The 20,308-nt window shown below is 59.1% G+C and overlaps 1 protein-coding gene across 4 annotated transcripts; it reads left to right on the top strand.

Annotated features, from left to right (window-relative positions):
* Positions 1–3,090: 3,090 nt before the first annotated feature.
* Positions 3,091–20,293, top strand: ICOSLG (inducible T cell costimulator ligand). 4 transcript variants are annotated; one of them, XM_055373700.2, is made up of 7 exons: positions 3,259–3,272; positions 5,600–5,640; positions 6,871–7,221; positions 8,526–8,816; positions 12,687–12,851; positions 14,046–14,081; positions 15,072–20,293. In XM_055373700.2, the coding sequence occupies exons 1-7, from the start codon at positions 3,259–3,261 to the stop codon at positions 15,080–15,082; spliced, it is 909 nt and encodes a 302-aa protein (XP_055229675.1). In that variant the 3' UTR covers positions 15,083–20,293. The 4 variants fall into 4 exon arrangements, with proteins under 4 accessions (XP_055229680.1, XP_055229679.1, XP_055229675.1 ...); XM_055373701.2 differs by having other exon boundaries at positions 14,988–20,293; XM_055373705.2 differs by lacking the exon at positions 6,871–7,221 and having other exon boundaries at positions 3,091–3,272.
* The last annotated feature ends 15 nt before the right edge of the window (positions 20,294–20,308 follow it).

Genomic DNA, 20,308 nt, shown 5'->3' with positions numbered 1-20,308 from the left:
GGCTTTAGATACACAAATACCAGTGAGTCACAGCTGCCTACGCTATTCAGCACAGTCACCTGCCGTGTAGGCTCGTGGCCCTGGAGCAGCAGGCTGTGACACACAGCCTCGGCGTGTAGCAGGCTGTGCCACCAGGGCCAGTGTGTGCACTCTGTGTTCACACAAGGACAAAATCACCTAAGGACGCATTTCTCAGAAGGAATGTATCCTTTTCGTTAAACAATGTATGACTGTTCCCCGAAGAGAAAAGATCTTCCTTGGACCAGAAGTTGAGCTCTCAGCATCAGCCGACACCCATGCTGTCAAACGCAGGTTGCTGTGGCAGACCCCAAAAGGACCCGGGCCTGGAGGTGCATCAAGGCGGAGATCAGAAGACCCCCACACCCTCGAAACGGCAGAGCAGGGCGGCCTGGGGCTAGGGGCATCAGGCAGCTGCTTCCTGCTTAAGCGCTACGGCTCGCACCCAGAGCCTCGAACTCCAGGCTGCACAAATACGATTCCTGCTTGGTTCCCAGTTGGCCCTGGACACTGCCAAGGGGCCCTCTCTCCACACCCCTAGAACAAAAGCCTATCCTGCCGGCCCAAGAAACAGTCACGGTTGAGGGGGAAAACGAAAACCTTCCTTTGACTACAGAAAACTTCCCAAAGGTTTTCCTGTTTCTTCATCTAAACCCATCTAAGTGTTGTGACCCATGTGCCGGTGTGCTGTGTGCGTTCACTTACAACAACGCCATTCATGTATATGTCACACATCAGGGGATGCAGGCACCAAGGGGCTAAGGAACTTTCTGAGGTCACACAGCTCCGGAGTTGGGATCTGAACCAGCCACCGCTTACCGTTGTCTCCGAGGTTCCTGGGCTGGTCCTGGCACCCTCCCCCGCGGCCGCCTCGGCCTGCCTCAGTGTCCCCTTCTGGCCCAGCTGCCTTCCTGCCCCTGCCTGGCTGTGCCCTCCACGCGGCGTCCCCTCTCTCGGGGGGGCCTGCCCTCAGCACTTGGCTTGCTGGGGTCTCCGGCGTCTGCCCGGGAAGCACAGCCTGGACCTGCCCCCTCGGCCACAGCACGGCGGGCCCTGCGGTGTCGGCCCCTCTCCCACCGCCCCCGGGCGGCACTGGGGGGCTGCGGGGTCCGGACCCACCGACAGGGCACCTTCCCTTCGCCGCCGCGGATGACCGGCCGCGCTCTTGGGAGGCCTTAATTTGGGAGGCTCTGCTCCCCCAGGACCCATTTCCCATCCTCCCAAAGCCCCCACGCGGTATCCGGGGGCCGTCCCCCTCCCCGCAGTCCCGCGGGTGGAGGGGATTCAGGTGCGCCCGGCCCTGGGGGTGGGGCGCTCGGCCCGGCGTCAGCTAATCGGCGCGGCGCAGCCCCGGACCTCAGCCGCAGGCCCAGAGGCGCGCGGATCCCGGCCGGTCAATCAGGGAGGGCCTCCGGGAGGAGGTGGTGCTGCCCGCAGCCCGCCCGCCCGGCTCACCTGCGCCCTCCTCACCTGCGGGGCCCTGCGGTCTCTTACCAGCAGCCGCCCGCCCCGGGGCGAGGAACCTCAGCCCCCAACATCGCCACCCCTCCAGCCTCGCCGGTCCTAGCCGGCGTCCCTGAGCGTGTCCCGGGAAGCGCACGTCCACGCTGGCGCTGGACCGGGTTTTCTGGGTCCAGGGACGGGACTCGTCCTAAAGAGTCCGGCTCAGATGGGGTTACGCGCCTCGCCTCACCCGTGTGCGGACCGCCAGTGCCTCCGCCCTGCACGCCGCGGGCCCTGCCCAGCTCTTCCCGCCGGAGGACAGGTGGCCCCCGCCCCGCCCCTGCCAGGCGCGCGATTTTAAATCCCCCCAACCCCCGTCTCTCAGCGTGGCCTGGGAGGGGGAAGCCGCCCGGCTTCAGGGCTTCCTGCGCCTTCGCCGCCGCCCTACCTGCCCTCCCGCCGCCCTCCCTGCCCTTCCCCCCAGCCCGTCTCTTCCGCCTTCTTATTTTGTGCCTGGCCTCTCTGCTCCGCTAAAATGTTGACTTCCCACGGGCAGAGGTTTCAGAATTTTTTTAAAACTTTTGTCCACGGCGTTCTCTACATCTTGGTTGAAGGAATGGCAGCCTGCGGGGTGCCGTCTGGGGCCCCCGTCTCCCTGCGCTTCTCGCCTCCTCCATGCGCAGGAGGCGGTGGGGATCCGAGCCTCAGCCCAGAGGCGGGGGCTCCAGGAGGAGGGTGCCCCGCTGCCCTGTCTAGCAGCCTCACCCAGGCCCTTCCGGAGGGGTCTCTGCAGAAAGGGAGTCACGTCCCCCCTGGGCCTCACCTGGCTTGCAGGGATCAGGGAGGGAGGGCGGGGTGGGCTGGGTGCGGTGGGGAAGGAGCAGGGACCCTGGGTCCCACCCTCGGTTGCGTGGTGCAGCCTTTCCCAAACCAGCTGCCCCAGACTCCAGGCCAGACGCCACTGCCCAGGCTGACGAGCCCAGAGCCGCAAGGCTGCCTCGGTTTCTCGGCGGGGGATCCTCAGAGCCAGTGTTATGCAAAGAGGCTGCGCCAGCGCCCTTCAGACCCCTAGAAGGCTAGGGGAGCAAGGCTAGGTGGGGGCGGGCTGGGGCTGGCCCAGAGGGTAGAGCCCGCCCACTTTCCCTCCCTCCTTCCATTCATGCATGCGTTCATTCAATCATTCATTCCTCAGCAGTCGCTGAGCTCACTAGCCTAAGTCCTGGAGATCATCGGAGCGCAGCTGGCCAGGGGCCTGGCGCTCTCCCAGCCTTGGGGCCTGGGTCCCCGGACTCCTCCTCGGGGAGGGCCGCAGGACCGGCGCATTGTGCGCGGCGCGGGGAACGGCCCTTGCCTCCCACGGTCCCCTCCCCCGCTGCGCCGGCACCCGCAGCACCCCTGGCCACCTTCCTCCCGGGTACCCCCCACCCCTGCGCTTCCCAGGGCACCTACGGCGCCCAGGTCCGCGTCCAGGCGGACAGGCCGACCTGCCTCTGTCCCGCCTCCGGCCGACGGGCACACGTCTGGGCAGAGCCGAACTTTCCGGAGCCGCCGCGCAGCGCCCCGCCTCCTGTCCCGGGGCGGTCTCGGTCGCCAGAGGAGCCAGGCCGGGGGCGGGGCGGGGGCGGGGCGGGGACGGGGCGGGGACACGGCTGCCTCCAGCACGCCGCGCGCTGGGCGCTCAGAGCCTCGGGCGAGGCGGGAGCGCAGTTAGAGCCGATCTCCCGCGCCCCGAGGTTGCTCCTCTCCGAGGTCTCCGGCGGCCCAAGTTCTCCGCGCCCCGAGGTCTCCGCCCGCACCATGCGGCTGGGCAGGTGAGCCGGGGAAGGAGCGGAGGCGCCGCGGTCAGGGGCGGGGTGGCTCGGCCCGCGCGTCCCCAGCTCGGCTCGGACGCGGGGCCTGCGGGGCTCGCCTGGAGGTGCCGGGCTGGCAGTGCGGGTCCGAGGAGCGGGCGGCGGAGGCGCGGGGGCGGCCGGCGGGGCGTGGACGGCAGTGGGCGGCGGGGCCTGGCACCGGGACCCACGGCAGGACGCACAGCCGTGCGGGGGCGGGCTCGGGGGCGGGGTCCCTGCCAGGGAAGGAGGACCGCGAACGCTGGAAGGAGGGAGGGAAGGCGGGCGCACCCTGCACGCCGGGGCACGGGCGCTGCCCCTTCCACTCCCTGGCACTGCTGATTTCCTAGAAGAAGGGAGAAGGAGGGAGGTGACCGGCCGAGCGCTCTCCAAGGCCAGCTGGTGCCCACGGTCTGCGGACACGCCCTCCCCCACACACGTGGGATTCCCCGCAGCCCGGCAGCCGATCCACACTGGGGAAGGCGGGGCTGCCTGGACCAGGAGTGACAGCTTCCTCCTGGATTTTTGCGAAAATATCCAAAATATACTCTTAGCAACCCACGTTGTAGGGTCCGCAGCCTGTGCTCCCCTGGGTGAATCTGTGAGGCCCCTGACCCCAAGGATGCCTCCCGCACAGCCCAGAGCCGGGCCACAGCGGTGTCACACTCCCCAGGTCCCCTCCCCATTAGAAGTGTATGCAGTTATGTTCCTGCCCTAGAGAGAAAGAATTTAAAGGTCCCGGAATGTCATAGCCCTCCCAAATGTCTTACCCTCCGCCACCCACACCTTCAGGTAGGCGGCCCTGTCTATGCTGGCTCTTGAGGCAAGCTCGGGGTGGGGGTAGGTTCGATGCAGGGGTGCTGAGGGCCCAAGGAAAGGACACAGAGGCCGCTGCTTAGGCAGCAGCCAGGGAGGGGAGAAGCCAGAAACAGCCTGGAGCAGGCACCCCCCACCCTGGCCCAGGAAGCCCCCAGATGTCCTGAGGAGGCCTCCATAGACAGGAGGGGCCTTGTGGGCTGGTGATGAATATGGGCACTGTGGGAGACAAATGGGGGCACAGAGGGGTTCTCACAGCTGTCGTTTAGTTGGGGGCTCTGGGGAGATGCTTGAAGGGGCTAAGGCTGGAGGCAGGGAGGTACAGGTGGAGGCAGGGGGCCTGCTGGAGGCCATCACAGCCATCTTGCCAGCCAGAATGGTGGCCCCAACAGGGGGAGTGGGAGAGAGAGGAAGGGCCGCCTGCAGGCTTCAAGAGCCCCTGGTGGCCAGGGGCGGCCTTGGTGCATGTGTGCTCACTTGGCACAGACACACCTCCATGCAGACTCAGATGACGGCCATCGTGGGTGGGGCAGGGGTTTCTGTGGCTCCAGGGCTCAGGGACAGCCCACTGGGAGGTTCCCACAAGACCAACCTTTGACTTACAAAGCCCCCAAGCTTTCCCAGGCAGAGGCCACAGAGAAGAGGGATGAGCGTCTCCCAGACCTTGGAGGTGCAGGGACATCAGAGAAGGAGATGTCCCTGCTCCAGGGGCTCCTGCTTCATGGGGAGCTGGCCCCAGAAACTGATGGTTTGGGGGGCTGGGGTAAGCACTGCTACCAAAGTGGTCCCGGCCACTAAGGGCCCCCACGTGGGGAAGGCATCCTGGGGGCTGGCGGGAGGAGGTGGCGAGCCTGTGGCGTGCAGGGTGCAAAGGCTCCCAGACCCAAGATGGCAGGGGCATTGGAGTCACGAGGGGAATTTGCTGCCCGAGGCAGGGGCACCAGCTGCAGCAGGATCTGAAACAGGAGGAGCTCAGGTTTGGTTTCAAAATGATCCGCGTTCCCCACAGGGCTGTCCCGTCACTCACCTGACCCTGTCACGGGCACGCTTGATGTTCTCCGTCTCCCCGGCATTTTAAATGACGCTCCTACTATATGTGCCCTGAGAGCTTTTTTTTTTTTTCTGATTTCCTACAACTTCTTGGCATCTGTCCCCAGGAAGGCTAGACCAGCCTCAGTGGTGTCCCTCGCTCCCCTTCATCCTCACGCCAGCATCACTGTGTTTCTGGGGATTTGTTACCACGAGAGCTAGAGAGTGGTGAGAGGCTGCCAGCCCCTCGGACTTGCTGTGCTGGGCAGGGGCGTGGTGGTCCTGGCCCCGGACCCCGAATTCCCATGGAGAACAGAGGCAGGCAGGCTCCTGGCTCTGCCTTCACATTTCTGTGATGGGCCTAACTACCTCCTGCCCATGGGAACCAGCCTGCTCCTGTTTGGAAGATACAAGTAACTCCCTGGTGGCCCCACCTCACCTGCCTGTCTGGTTGTTTTTTCCAGTCCTGGACTGCTCTTCCTGCTCTTCAGCAGCCTTCGAGCCGGTAAGTTCAGGGGGTGCTTTGCCATGGGGCGCCCAGCTCAGAGATGGGCTCTCCGGCTGTGTGGACTGCTGGCCGCAGGGCGCTGGGAGCAGCCTCACCAGGCTCCTTCTTGCTTCTCAAGTGGCCCTTTGGAGACAGTTGGACCCTAAACCTAGGTTGCTGCACAGGATAGAAGCGTTTCCTTAAAGGGAAACACTTCTGCAAACTCCGGAGTTCTTGTTTGACTCCGTGTTTGTTGCGGGCAGAATGCAGTTCCTCTGAGCCAGGGCTTCCTGGGTCCCCTGGTCTCCCTGTCCCAGGCAGCAGCCCTGCTGAGCCCTAAGAGCCACCAGCCTCTGGAAGAGCCAGGAATAAGGATGAGGCTCCGCAGCACAAACCCGAAACCTTGCCAAGCCTTCCAGCCCAGAGGGCTTTGGGGGCAGGGGACACACACAGATTTTCCTGCAGGTGCCAGGTGCAGTGGCTCACTCCTGTAATCCCAGCACTTTGGGAGGCCAAGGCGGGTGGATCACCTGAGGTCAGGAGTTCGAGACCAGGCTGGCCAACATAGTGAAGCCCGATCTCTACTAAAAATACAAAAAATTAGCTGGGCGTGGTGGCGGGCACCTGTAATCCCAGCTACTTGGGAGGCTGAGGCAGGAGAATGGCGTGAACCCCAGAGTCGGGGGTTGCAGTGAGCTGAGATCATACCATTGCACCCCAGCCTGGGTGGCAGAGCAAGACGCCATCTCAAAAAAAAAAGATTTTCCCACAGGCATTTACGTAACTGCACAAACAGTAAAGCTACCCTGTGTCTGCTGCATTTGTGACAGCTTTCTTACTGCAAGTGAGCAGCAATATAATGTAACTGCTGAGAAATTGTTTTCCCTTAAATGCCTTTCCCTTAAAGAACTTTTTATTTTGCATTAATTATAGACTCCCGAGAAGTAGTAAAAGTAGTGCTGAGTAACAAAAATAACACTGAGTGGCCAGGCCCCATCCAGCCGCTCCTCCCCATGGCAGCCCCTACATAACAGGAGTGTGTCATCGAAGCCAAAGACTGACATGGACCTCACCATGAAATGTCTGTGTTTTTCAAGTTTGACTGTATTCCTACATGTCCCTTGTTAATAAATTCTGAGCCACCGTTGGTGTTTGAGGCTTGAAACCCAAAGCCTGCCCCATAGAGTAGCTTCATGGGCTGGGCATCAGCCTCCGAAAACAGATTTTGCATCTTTTGGGCCATTGCAGATACTCAGGAGAAGGAAGTCAGAGCGATGGTAGGCAGCGACGTGGAGCTCAGCTGCACTTGCCCTGAAGGAAGCCGTTTTGATTTAAATGATGTTTACGTATATTGGCAAACCAGTGAATCGAAAACCGTGGTGACCTACCACATCCCACAGAACAGCTCCTTGGCAAACGTGGACAGCCGCTACCGGAACCGAGCCCTGATGTCACCGGCCGGCATGCGGCGGGGCGACTTCTCCCTGCGCTTGTTCAACGTCACCCCCCAGGACGAGCAGAAGTTTCTCTGCCTGGTGTTGAGCCAATCCCTGGGATTCCAGGAGGTTTTGAGTGTTGAGGTTACACTGCATGTGGCAGGTAGGACCATCGAGGCGGGGACAGCTGGGTCCATCCCAGCCTCACATCGTGGACAAGTGTTCATGAAACCCCCTCCCTGGCTCATTCACTGTTTCTTCCAGTGAAGAAAATTCTCATCTGTGTTATCAGGCTTCTGTCTAACTTCGAGGGAAACTAAACAGCTGAAAAATCCTTAGTGCATGACCTGCGGCTGCTTGGTTTCCCGGAAGAGCTCCTACCCTTGCTGTCTTTGCCTCTTGAGTTAGTTAGCTTTTGTTTTTGTTTTTGTTTTTTGAGACGGAGTCTCGCTCTGTCACCCAGGCTGCAGTGCAGTGGCACGATCTTGGCTCACCGCAACCCCCACCTCCTGGGTTCAAGCAATTCTCCACAGCCTCCCGAGTAGCTGGGACTACAGGCGTGTGCCACCACACCCAGCTAATTTTTGTATTTTTAGTAGAGACAGGGTTTCACCATGTTGGCCAGGCTGGTCTCAAATTCCTGGCCTCGTGATCTGCCTGCCTCGGCCTCCCAAAGTGCTGGGATTACAGGTGTGAGCCACCGCGCCCGGCCAGTTAGTTTGTTTTTTGAGACAGGGTCTCACTGTTGCCCAGGCTGGAGTGCAGTAGCGTGATCACGCTGCAGCCTTGACCTCCTGAGCTCAAGCAATTCTCCTGCTTCAGCCTCCTGAGTATCTGGGACTACAGGCACATGCCACCTCGCCTGGCTAATTTTGATTATTTGTAGAAATGGGGTCTCACTATGTTGCCCAGGCTGGTCTCAAACTCCTGGACATAAGAGATCCTCCTGCCTCACCTTCCCAAAGTGCTGGGATTACAGGCGTGAGCCACCACACCCAATCTAGAGTTTTAAAAGTGAAATTTGAAGGGAACGCTATAAAGCACTAAATGAGAACAAAATTTAAGAGAAAAATAAGAGGCAACCAAGGAGCTCTGGGCAGTTCATTGGGGAGAACAGCTGTGTCCATTTCAGATGGACTGTGAGCCCCTGTGTCAGCAGTGAGAATGACCAGATCCAAATGAGGGGGTCCCGGCACAGCCGACGGCCGTGGAGTGGGGGGTCTGTGGGTGCCAGTCACTGCCCGACAGGCTCAGCGGTCCCTGGCTACTGGGACTGGCTTGGGAGATGACTCTTGGGCAGGACAGGGCGGAGCCTGTTGCTCAGACCACAGCCCTGGTCCTGGCCTGTCACCCATGTCGGGGCACAATGGGCCGCCTCCCCTCTGACCCAGCCTTGGCACCGTGTACCCTCTGTTTCTTGACCAGCAGGGCCTGGCATCTCTCACAACCTGTTTCCCTCCCCTGCAGCAAACTTCAGCGTGCCCATCGTCAGCGCCCCCCACAGCCCCTCCCAGGATGAGCTCACCTTCACGTGTACATCCATAAACGGCTACCCCAGGCCCAACGTGTACTGGATCAATAAGACAGACAACAGCCTGCTGGACCAGGCTCTGCAGAATGACACCGTCTTCTTGAACACGCGGGGCCTGTATGACGTGGTCAGCGTGCTCAGGATCGCACGGACCCCCAGCGTGAACATTGGCTGCTGCATAGAGAACGTGCTTCTGCAGCAGAACCTGACTGTCGGCAGCCAGACAGGTAAGGTCCCGGCGCCTGCGTGCTGAGCTGAGCCCGACAGTGGGGCCAGGGCTGGCTTGGGAGAGCCTCTGAGGTAGGAGACAAAAAGTCCCTTCGACGTGGCTCAGCACCCGAAAGGTGGTTGGAAGGGAGAGGAGGTGAGAGGCACGTGCCGCACAGTGAGAACCACCGCGGTCTCCGGGAACAGGAATGGGTGCCGTGCCCAGTGCATATTGCTCCATTTTCTTCACCTGGAGTCAGTTTTCTTAAACCTACTTTACAGATGAGGGCTGAACTCTGAGGCTGGGTAACACTTCAGAAGCCGCAGGGCTAGGCAGCAGCAGCCCAGAACAGAAGCCCACAGCTGTGCAGCCCCCACCCAAGCTCCCTGCCTCTTGGGCGTGTGTCCCCTGAGAAGACTGAAGCCCCCAGACACGGGAATCCCACTGCGCACGGCTGCTGGCCCAGCCCCTCCCTGTGGAAAGGGTGCCCAGCTCCTCCCTGTGGAAGGGGTGCCCTGTGGAAGGGGTGCCTTTACGGGGACTCCTTTGTAGAGGACACAGGCCCTCCCGATTTGTGTCCCCATCTCCTGTGTCAGGATGAGAGGCAGAAGGTGGAGGCAGGAGATGATCAAGGAGGGATCCTGGGGCCCTGCTGGCTGCAGGAAAGGGGCTGCCAGCAGGACTCACCGTGTGGCCCTGTGCAAAGCAAGAATGCAGGGCTCCTTGTTTCAGGAGCATTAAGAATTCCAGACAGTGACCACAAGCATTGCACCTCCTGCCGGCCTTTCTGAGCTCAACCCCAGAAGCCTGCACAGGTCATACCCTCGAAGTCCACCCTGGCCGCCAGGATCCCCAGCAGAGCTGGACATTCTCCTTCTTGAAATCAGGGCTCAGCCCTTCTGACTCAACATTCAGAGTCTGTGAGCTGCGTGCAGCAGGATGAGGGGCTGCTCCCAAAGCAGCCTCTGATAACTGCCTTCCAGCCAGCATACTCCCCATAGAGCAGCCCAGGTGGCAGCAGAAGGTTCTCCCAGGGCCGTCGTCTCAACCCCGGCTACACAGTGGGGTCATCTGGGCAGCCTATGAAAGCCCCCATGCCCAGACCCATTGCACCTGAAGCTCTGGGCTGGCACCTGGCATCGGGACAGTGTCTAAAAGCTTCAGAGGTTCAAGGTTGAGCACCGTCCAGGTGGTTTCTCCAAGTGTGTTTGGAGACGCGCCGGGCATTCAGAACTAGCTCCCAGGGGGATGCCGCTGCTTGTTTGCCGGTGAGGACGGCTCTCTGAAGGGCAAAGGCATTGCACACAGAGACCAGAGGCATTGTTAGCTTTGTGCATCACGGTGGAAAAGCAGAAGGGCGCAGCTGCCATGGGGAACGCCGTGGCAGTTCCTTGAAAAGCTAAGCGTGGAAGCACTGCAGGACCCAGCAGTTCTCTCCTAGGGATATAGCCCAGAGGATTCAAAACAGGGACTCAAACAAATGCCTGTCCGTGAATGTCCATGGCAGCCAGAAGGTGGGAACCACGCAAGTGTTCCTCGTGGGTGGACGGATGCACCAAACGTGATCCATGTGTGCAGGGGAGAATTAGCCTGAAAAAGGAAGGAGGCAGCTGTCCTGACGCACGCTGCGGCATGGAGAACCTCAAGGCCATATGCGAGTGACAGAGCCAGACACCTGAGGACAAGCCTGTGGGACTCTGTATGCAAAGTGTCCAGAATAGGGTGAGCCACTGAGACACAAAGCAAACTGGAGGCTTCTGGGGCAGGAGGACAGCAATTCTCCTGCCTCAGACTCCTGAGTATCTGGGACTACAGACACATGCACCTTGCCTGGCTAATTTTGATTATTTGTAGTGATGGGGCCTCACTGTGTTGCCCAGGCTAGATTCAAGCTCCTGGACACAAGCGATGCTCCTGCCTAAGCCTCCCAAAGTGCTGAGATTACAGGTGTGAGCCACCACATCCAAGCTAGAGTTTTAAAAGTGAAATTTGAAGGGAGTGCCATGAAGCACTAAATGAGAACAAAATTTAAGAGAAAAATTAGAGGCCCCAGCTGTTCTGAGACCCCCTCATTTGGATCTGCTCCTTCTTGCTGCTGACACGGGCTCACAGTCCATCTGAAATGGACACGACCATTCTCCCCGATGAACTGCCCAGAAAGACAGCAGAGGGCAGGGAAGAGTGGGGAGTGACTGCTCATGGACACAAAGTTCCCTTTTGGGGGTTACAGGTCCTGGAATTAGGTGGTGGTTATGATGGCACTGGCACCCTGAATTGTTCACTTTAAAATGGTTCATTTTGGGCCGGGAGGGGTGGCTCACACCTGATCCTAGCACTTCGGGAGGCTGAGGTGGGTGGATCATCTGAGGTCAGGAATTTGAGACCAGCCTAGACAACATGGTGAAACCCCTTCTCTACTAAACATACAAAAATTAGCCAGGTGTGGTGGCATGTGCCTGTAATCCCAGCTACCCGGGAGGCTGAGGCAGGAGAATTGCTGGAACCCGGGAGGTGGAGGCTGCAGTGAGCTGAGACCGCACCACTACACTCCAGAGTGGGCGACAGAGGAAGACTGTGTCTCAAAAAAGTAAATAAATAAATAAAGCATAAAGTGGCTCATTTTGGCTGGGCAAGGTGGTGCATACCTATAGTTGCAGCTACTTAGGAGGCTGAGGCAAGAGGATCACTTGAGCCCTAAGACCAACCAGAGCAATATAGTGAGATCTCATTTCTACAAAAAAAAAAAAAAAATAGCCAGGCCTGGTGGTGCACGCCTGCAGTCCCGGTTACTTGGGAGGCCGAGGTGGGAGGACTGATTGAGCCCAGGAGGTCGAGGCTGCGGTGATCTATGATCACACCGCTGCACTTCAGCCTGGGCAATACAGCAAGACCCTGTCTCAAAAACTCAATAAATAAAATGAAATGGTTAATTTTATGTTATGTGGCTTTCACCTTGTTTTTTTGTTTTTTTTTTTTTTTTTTTTGAGACGGAATTTCACTCTTGTTGCCCGGGCTGGAGTACAATGGCGCGATCTCGGCTCACAGCAACCTCTGCCTCCCGGGTTCAAGCAATTCTGCCTCAGCCTCCCGAGTAGCTGGGATTACAGGCATGCACCACCACACCTGGCTAATTTTGTATTTTTAGTAGAGACGAGGTTTCTGCATGTTGGCCAGGTGTGTCTCAAATTCCCAACCCCAGGTGATCCACCCGCCTTGGCCTCTCAAAGTGCTGGGATTACAGGCATTAGCCACCGTGCCTGGCCTCACTTTGATTTTTAAAAATCCAGTAAGGGCCGGGCGCGGTGACTCACGCCTGTAATCCCAGCATTTTGGGAGGCCGAGGTGGGTGGATCACAAGGTCAGGAGATTGAGACCATCCTGGATAACATGGTGAAACTCCGTCTCTACTAAAAGAATACAAAAAATTAGCCAGGTGTGGTAGTGGGCACCTGTAGTCCCAGCAACTCGGGAGGCTGAGGCAGGAGAATGGCGTGAACCCGGGAGGCGAAGCTTGCAGTGAGCCAAGATCAGGCCACTGCACTCCAGCGTGGGCAACAGAGCAAGACTCTGCCTCAAAAAAAAAGGAAAAAAAAATCCAGTAAGAACCTGTGCTTCCCACCATACCCAGCCCTATGGTCCCCTGGCTGTGGTTGGGGTTATCGCCTCTCCCAGGTAGGACAGGGAGGAACAAGATCCCTGCAGGAAATGAAGCCCCTCTGCAAGAGAAAACCCTCGTCTCATCAGTTTGGTGTTTTTAAAACCTCAAAATCATGTCAGGGAAGTTCTCTGGAATAAATACTTCCCTGCAACACTTTCTACTCAAGGATGAAAAAAAAGACCCTTTTCCTCTAAGATCCTTTAAGTCGGGTTATTTTCCTCTTTCTTGTAGGAAATGACATCGGAGAGAGAGACAAGATCACAGAGAATCCAGTCAGTACCGGCGAGAAGAACGCGGCCACGTGGAGCATCCTGGCTGTCCTGTGCCTGCTTGTGGTCGTGGCGGTGGCCATAGGCTGGGTGTGCAGGGACCGATGCCTCCAACACAGCTATGCAGGTAGAGACGGCCCCATATTGTGGATGTTAGTGTTTGTTCTGTTGGTGTGAACGTTCGCCTGCTTTAACTTCCCCCACTGATACTGATTTAGCTTGAAACTTTATTGTGGTAGGCTGGGCACGGTGGCTCACGCCTGTAATCCCAGCACTTTGGGAGGCCGAGGCGGGCGGATCACGAGGTCAGGAGATGGAGACCATCCTGGCTAACACGGTGAAACCCCGTCTGTACTAAAAATACAAAAAATTAGCCGGGCGTGTGGCAGGCGCCTATAGTCTCAGCTACTCATGAGGCTGAGGCAGGAGAGTGGCGTGAACCCGGGAGGCGGGGCTTGCAGTGAGCCGAGATCATGCCACTACACTCCAGCCTGGGTGACAGAGCAAGACTCCGTCCCCAAAAAAAAAAAAAAAAGAAACTTTGTTGTGGTAGCACTAATATTCATGAGGCTTAGCAACCCGAACTTTCCCACAAAGTGGTTTTGAAACCCAGCATCTCTGACATTCCTGACACTGCCAAGCCAGAAGGGCACTGCGAGGTCTGCCCTGCAGGTCGGGTGGGCAGGGTGGCTTCTGCATATAGAGGCCGGGGTGGTGGTCATTTCCAGGGAAGCCGCTGAGGCTGCCTTGAGCACCCCTGCCCTGTGGGTCTGTGACTCTGGCCAGCTCCGCGACAGAGCCCGGAGGTCTGTGTTTCAGCCACGTAAGACACAGCAGCAGGACGCAGTGGCGCAGGAAGCCCTGAACGTTGGCTGCAGTGATGGTCCTGATGACGGGGGTGGGGCTCGTCCCAGAACCCCCCAAGGGTGGCAGTCAATGGAGTGCAGGCGCAGTGGCCACGGAGTAGGGGCGGCTCCTGTGGGCTGCCCCTGGCTTTCCCATTTGTGGCCAATCTCAGTCATCCCAGAAACATCTTCCACAGCCCTGATGCCACTGCTGGCTGGGCCGCAGAAGGGCCCCAGAGCCAGGTCACAGCATTTTAAGTGCTCCCCAGGCACGTACCCCTTTAAGAGGATCTTTCTCAAAAGCCACGTGGCCCGGGGAGCCCCTCATCTGTGAGTGCTTTCCCCGCCTGGAGCTGGGAGCCTCGGGGAGACTTCCAAGTAGGGTGTTTAGGGGGCTGCTGAGAGCTCAGGAACACCAGGGGCTTTAGGGACACCCCCCGTCGCTGCTGCCCTGACCATTTTGGTTTGTCCTCCAGGTGCCTGGGCTGTGAGTCCGGAGACAGAGCTCACTGGTGAGTTTGCCGTGGGAAGCAGCAGGTTCTGGGGGGCCCAGGGGAGGCTTGGCTGCCAGCTGTCTTTCAGAGTTTCAAAAAACTTTCAAAAGGCAAAAGTCCCTTGCCTTGAACAACTGTTGCTCCTGGAGACGCAGTGAAGCCCTCGATGGTGTGCACGACATTTCCTGCAGCCTCCCCTTGGCATGGGATGGCATCCTGGTGTGCACTTTCTCACACTGCGATGGGATTTTCCCAACATGCACAGAAGCAGAGAGACGAGTGCTAGACCCCTGTGCTCCCCAGTGCCCAGGCCCGACCAGGGTGTCCAGAGCGGGTCCAGGCACTGGCGCCCAGCCCCCATGGGGTGTCCGGAGCAGGTCCAGGCACCGGCGCCCAGCCCCCATGGGGTCCGGAGCGGGTCCGGGCACCGCCAGCTTCTCTCTGTGGCAGCCACTCCTGCAGCTCTCAGGCGGCTCCCTGTCTCCTGGTGGAGGTTTGCCCCTCAGTTCCAGGAGCAACATAGATGTGGATTCCTGTCCAATTTGGGAAAAATGTCCACACACGGTCACCCACCTGGCAGGTGCCTCTGTCTGCAAGGGGCGCTGGGCTTCGCAGGCAGGCCAGCCGGGCTCCCCACCATGGGCCAGGATCCCCTCTGAGCCCCGTTTGCCACCCAGGAGAAGGGGTTCCCCGGGGACAGTGGGCTCAGGGTGTGCGCAGCCACCACGCTGTGGTGTCACCTGTGGACCCAGGTGAGCTGATGGCCGACCGCAGAAACGCACTTCCAAGGCCAGGTCGGCCCATCCACATGATGCAGGAACACAGCTCGCTAAAAACACAGCTGGCCTGTTCCTGTCAGAGCCAGTCGAAGTTCCCTGTACAGGCCGCTGTTTCCGAAGCTTTAAACCCTTTGTTTCCTCCAAGCTGAGTCCTGAGAAAACCGACGTCTGCCTGCAGAATGGAAAGGGGTGCTTCATGTTCCTCTCTCTCCTTCATCTCCCTTCCAAGGCCATGTTTGACCGGAGCTCACCGCCCGGAGCGTGGACAGGGCTTCCGTGAGACGCCACCATGAGAGGCCAGGTGGCAGCTTGAGAATGGACTCACAGACTGCAGGGGAGCACTTGGGGCAGCCCCCAGAAGGACCACTGCTGGATCCCAGGGAGAACCTGCTGGCGTTGGCTGTGATCCTGGAATGAGGCCCTTTCAAAAGCGTCATCCACACCAAAGGCAAATGTCCCCAAGTGAGTGGGCTCCCCGCTGTCACTGCCAGTCACCCACAGGAAGGGACTGGTGATGGGCTGTCTCTACCCGGAGCGTGTGGGATTCAGCACCAGGCTCTTCCCAGTACCCCAGACCCACTGTCTTCCCGTGGGATGCGGGATCCTGAGACCAAAGGGTGTTTGGTTTAAAAAGAAGACTGGGCGTCCGCTCTTCCAGGACGGCCTCTGTGCTGCTGGGGTCACGTGAGGCTGTTTGCAGGGGACACGGTCACAGGAGCTCTTCTGCCCTGAACGCTCCCAACCTGCCTCCCGCCCGGAAGCCACAGGACCCACGCATGTGTGTGCCCACGAGTGTAGGCAGCCGTCCGCACCGAGGAGCCCCCGGAAGTCCCCGCTGGGCTTCAGTGTCCTCTGCCACATTCCCTGGGAGGAACAATGTCCCTCGGCTGTTCTGGTGAAAAGTTGAGCCACCTTTGGAAGACGCACGGGTGGAGTTTGCCAGAAGAAAGGCTGTGCCAGGGCCGTGTTTGGCCAGCTACAGGGGCTGCCGGGGCTCTTGGCTCTGCAGCAAGAAAGACACAGCCCAGCAGGGCTGGAGACGCCCATGTCCAGCAGGCACAGGCCTGGCAACACGGTCCCCAGAGTCCTGAGCAGCAGTTAGGTGCATGGAGAGGGTATCACCTGGTGGCCACAGTCCCCTTCTCACCTCAGCAATGATCCCCAAAGTGAGAGGTGGCTCCCCCGGCCCCCACCACCCTCAGCAGCCCCACCCCACTCAACCCTGAGGGTCCCCAGGGTCCTGATGAAGACCTCCGACCCCAGCACCAGGCTCCTTGGAGCCCAACAGTCCCAAGGGTGCAGGAGACGGGGTGGCCCAGTGCTGAGGGGTACAGCCCTGGGCCCTGACCAGCCCCGGCACCTGCCATGCTGGTTCCTGGAATGAATCAGCTGCTGACTGTCTCCAGAAGGGCTGGAAAGGACGCTGCCAGGTGACCCGGGGTGCACTCGCCCCAGGGAGATGGAGTAGACAGCCTGGCCTGGCCCTTGGGACACAGTGTCTGCCCCGGGGCTATGGGCAAATGCCCCTCCTTCTTACTTCCCAGAATCCCCTGACATTCCCAGGGTCAGCCAGGACCTGTTACAGCCCTGGTCACTTGGAACTGACAGCTGTGTGAGGCCTGCACTTCTCAGACCCAGACTTAGAACAAAAGGAGGAGTGAGGACTCATGGCTACAATGAGGTTCCAGTACTTGTTACAAGAAATTGGTTTTCTGCAAAAAAAGTCCCTACCTGGGCCTTTAAGTGAATGTGGGATCCACTCCCGCTTTTAACATGAAAGCATTAGAAGATGTGTGGTGTTTATAAAAGAACAGTTGTCATCACCGGGCATTGATTGGCAGGGACAAGGAGCTGCTTGGGTGTGGAAAGTTGGGGCGTTGGAAAGTGGGGTGTGGTGCCCATTTGCAGTGACTGTGAAGTGACTCCAGGACGGACCTGCGGGGGCACCCAGAGGTCCTAAGCCCCAGGACTAGGGGTCGTGCATCACCACTCGGGTGTCCCAGGAGGTGCCCTGGGCCCGGGGACCTCACAGGCAGGACGGCGACACTAATGCAGGGAGAGGGAGTCTGGCCCCAGCTTTTGCCATCGGAGGCGATTTTCTTTCACCAGGGGACGGGCAGGAAAGATGCAGGGGCCCCAGAAGCTTCTATCCCTCATGCCTGAGGGCACGGGGGACACTTGGAGGCTGCTGTCACCACTGTGCGTCCAAGGCCATGCCCTCTGCGGGTCAGTGCCTGAGTCTCGCCTCCCTGCTGGTCCCTGAAGCCCCCTCAGAAACCCTGCTTGTCACGTCGGCATTTGTGAGACCCACCCTGTAACGCCTGCCCCTCTCAGCCCAACATCAGCTTCCTCTTTCTCCCTTGCTGTAGACAGGCTGGATTCCAGTGTTGGGACAGCCATCTCCAGAAACCTGACTTAAGAGAGTAAGATGCAAATCGTGCCTGTATCCTGTGGCTTCGGTGGGTGCAGGGAGTCTTGGGCACAGCCAGCTCAGCTGTCTGTGGTCTGAGCAGGAACAGGTGCCACTCCTGCTCAGGGGACCCTGCCCTACACCAGGCTGTTCAGTCCCCCTGGAGGACATGGGGCCAGGTCTGGAGGCATTTTGGGTTGTCACAGCTGGGGGCTGTTCCTCAGCTTCAGCGGGTGGAAGCCTCAGATGCTGTTCAACATCTTCTGGACACGGGAGGCCCCGACAGAGAGAAGCATCCACCCGCAAGTTCACAGTCTGAGGTCTCCCCTCAGAGACCCTGCCCTGCACACCCACCTCCAGCCAAAGGTCCTGCCTGCCCCAGGGCTCAGGGGAACCTTGCCGGTCTGTGGAACAGGAGAGGGGACTCTTGCCAGCTGCACCACCCTGCACATAGTAGGTGTGCAGTAAACATCCACCAGGGAGGCTCCAGTCAAGGCTGGCAGATGGGGCGGTCCATCCCTAGGGCAGGTGACAGAAGGGAAAAGGCTGCCTGCTGGCCCCCGAGCCAGGTAGCACATGCTTGTGCCTCAGTTTCCCCTCCTGTAAAGTGAGGCGCTGGATCCAGGTTCTGTCTACTGGGCTCTGCAGCTTGGACGCACCTAAGACCAAGCGACCCACCCTGGGGAGGGCAGCTATGGCTTTGGAATAGCTGTCCAGGCCTGGGCGCCTCCAAGAAGGCTGCCACACCCTGCCTGTGCTGCAGGGGTGCAGGGGTGAGGGGCAAGACTCCAGAGGCCTCCTCTCTGCATCTCCTTGTCTTCAGTGGCCGGAGGTGAGGCCTGAGCTCAGGGGAGGGGCTTCTGCCATGAACCCTATGGCGGGGCACAGCACACTTTTCCCAGGGAGGACCCCTGGGCCCCCTGCGTTGTCCCCAGTGGAGTGTGGGGTCACCTTGCAAGAGCGACATTGAGAAGCTCCAGCTCTAGGAGTGTGCAGACTCTTAACCAGGCAGGCCCAGGCCCTGGGGCACACAAAGGTGGGGCCTGCTCTCCCCAGCTGCCCCTGCCAATGGGGGCTGGACTGTCCTACCCTCCTCCCTTCTACCTCCCCACTGTCTTCCCTCTCCACTGTCACCACTGCCTCCCTCTTCCACTGTCCTCCATGCACTGCCCTCCCTCCACCTTCCTCCACCCCCACCATTCCCCATGCTGTCCCCAGGCTCCCCCCGCTCTCACCCCTCCCCACTGTCCCCCTCCCCATGCTGTCTCCAGCTCACCCCGCTCTCCCCCCTCCCCACTGTCCCCCTCCCCATGCTGTCCCCAGCTCACCCCGCTCTCCCTCCTCCCCACTGTCCCCCCTCCCACTCCCCATGCTGTCCCCAGCTCACCCTACATGGACTTGGCGATGTCCTTCCATGGCTCACCGGTCTGAATTTCCATGATGAGCCGGGCCTGCAGCTTTGTTCCCCTATCCCTGCCCAGGCTGCAGCTGTCCATGCAGGGAGCGAGCTCCAGCACCTGCGGAGTCCTTCCGTGGGGGCCTCTCTGTGCCGCAGCAGCCAGGGACCTCAGGTGCCTGTGCATGACACCACCGCCCATCCTCATCCTGAGCCAGCCTCTCAGGATCAGGACTTGGTTTGGCGGCGTTAACCTTGGAGCCTGCAAGGGGCTTCCTCCTGGCGGGCCTGGCCATAGCCTGGGGAGGCCACAGCTCCAGGCCACTCCAGACCCCCCTTCCTCTGGGCCTTCCATGTGGTGGCAACCACCGCAGCTGCAAGGGAAGGAAAATTGAGCCTTTGTTCTCTGGCTGGGCTGGGGTCTGGGGGAAGCCATGGGCGTGAAGACTGGAGTATATTATTTGATGGAGAAGTGGCCACTCCTGGAGACCAGCGGCAAACACAGAAGCACAGCGTGGAAGGTGCTGGTGTCAGCCCACACAGGTGATGGGGTCAGACTCAGGAGTCACACTCAGGAGTCACCAGGCTCAAAGGGCCCAGGCACCGCAAGTCCTGCTCAGCCCCAGACACAATGCATTCCTGTTGCCCTCGCCCTCAGCCAGGCCCCACGCAGGCCAGGGAGCACTGGCAAAGCTTGGCGACCCTCTGGAGGCCAGCCTCCATCCAGGCCGAAGGTGGTCAGTGGCTCACCGTGGCCCAGGTAGAAAACTCACGGATTAAGATTTCATGCCCGACTCCAAAGGCAAGAGACTTTATTATTTTATTTTTTTTGAGCCAGAGTATCACTCTGTCACCTAGGCTGGAGTGCAATCTCTGCTCACTGCAACATCTGCCTCCCGGACTCAAGCAATTCTGCCTCAGCCTCCCAAGTAGCTGGGATTACAGGTGTGCGCCACCATGCCCAGGTAATTTTTGTATTTTTAGTAGAGACAGGGTTTCACCATGTTGGTCAGGCTGGTTTCAAACTCCTGACCTCAAATGATCTGCCCTCCTCGACCTCCCAAAGTGCTGGGATTACAGGTGTGAGCCACCGCACCTGGCTACCAGACACTTCAGAGTCACAGGTTAGTTTTTCTTTTTCTTTTTTTTTTTTTTGGCGGAGGTGCAGGGGGAGTTAAACAAACAAACAAACAAACAAAATAAACAGGCCGGGTGCGGTGGCTCATGCCTGTAATCCCAGCACTTTAGGAGGCCTAGGTGGGTGGATCACGAGATCAGGGGTTCAAGACCAGCCTGGCCGAGATGGTAAAACCCCGTCTCCACTAAAAATACAAAAATTGGCCAGGCACGGTGGCTCACACCTGTAATTCCAGTACTTTGGGAGGCTGAGGTGGGCAGATCACCTGAGGTCAGGAGTTCGAGACCAACCTGACCAACATGGAGAAACCCCATCTCTACTAAAAATACAAAATTAGCCGGGTGTGGTGGTGCATGCCTGTAATTCCAGCTACTCGGGAGGCTGAGGCAGGAGAATTGCTTGAACCCAGGAGGCAGAGGTTGCAGTGGGCCAAGATGGCGCCATTGCACTCCAGCCTGGGAACAAGAGCGAAACTCTGTCTAAAAAAAAAAAAAAAAAAAAAAATTAGTTGGGCACGGTGGC

Source organism: Gorilla gorilla, chromosome 22, assembly GCF_029281585.2.
Source record: "Gorilla gorilla gorilla isolate KB3781 chromosome 22, NHGRI_mGorGor1-v2.1_pri, whole genome shotgun sequence".
NCBI classification, from domain to species: Eukaryota; Metazoa; Chordata; class Mammalia; order Primates; family Hominidae; genus Gorilla; species Gorilla gorilla.
The sequence above is the reverse complement of the archived record's forward strand: the minus strand, read 5'-3'. Positions and strand labels throughout refer to the sequence as shown.

Coding starts and splice junctions, on each gene's coding strand:
- ICOSLG (XM_055373700.2), top strand. Junction 7,222..8,525: donor GGTTACACTGCATGTGGCAG/GTAGGACCATCG, acceptor CCTCCCCTGCAG/CAAACTTCAGCGTGCCCATC. Junction 12,852..14,045: donor CCTCCAACACAGCTATGCAG/GTAGAGACGGCC, acceptor TTTGTCCTCCAG/GTGCCTGGGCTGTGAGTCCG.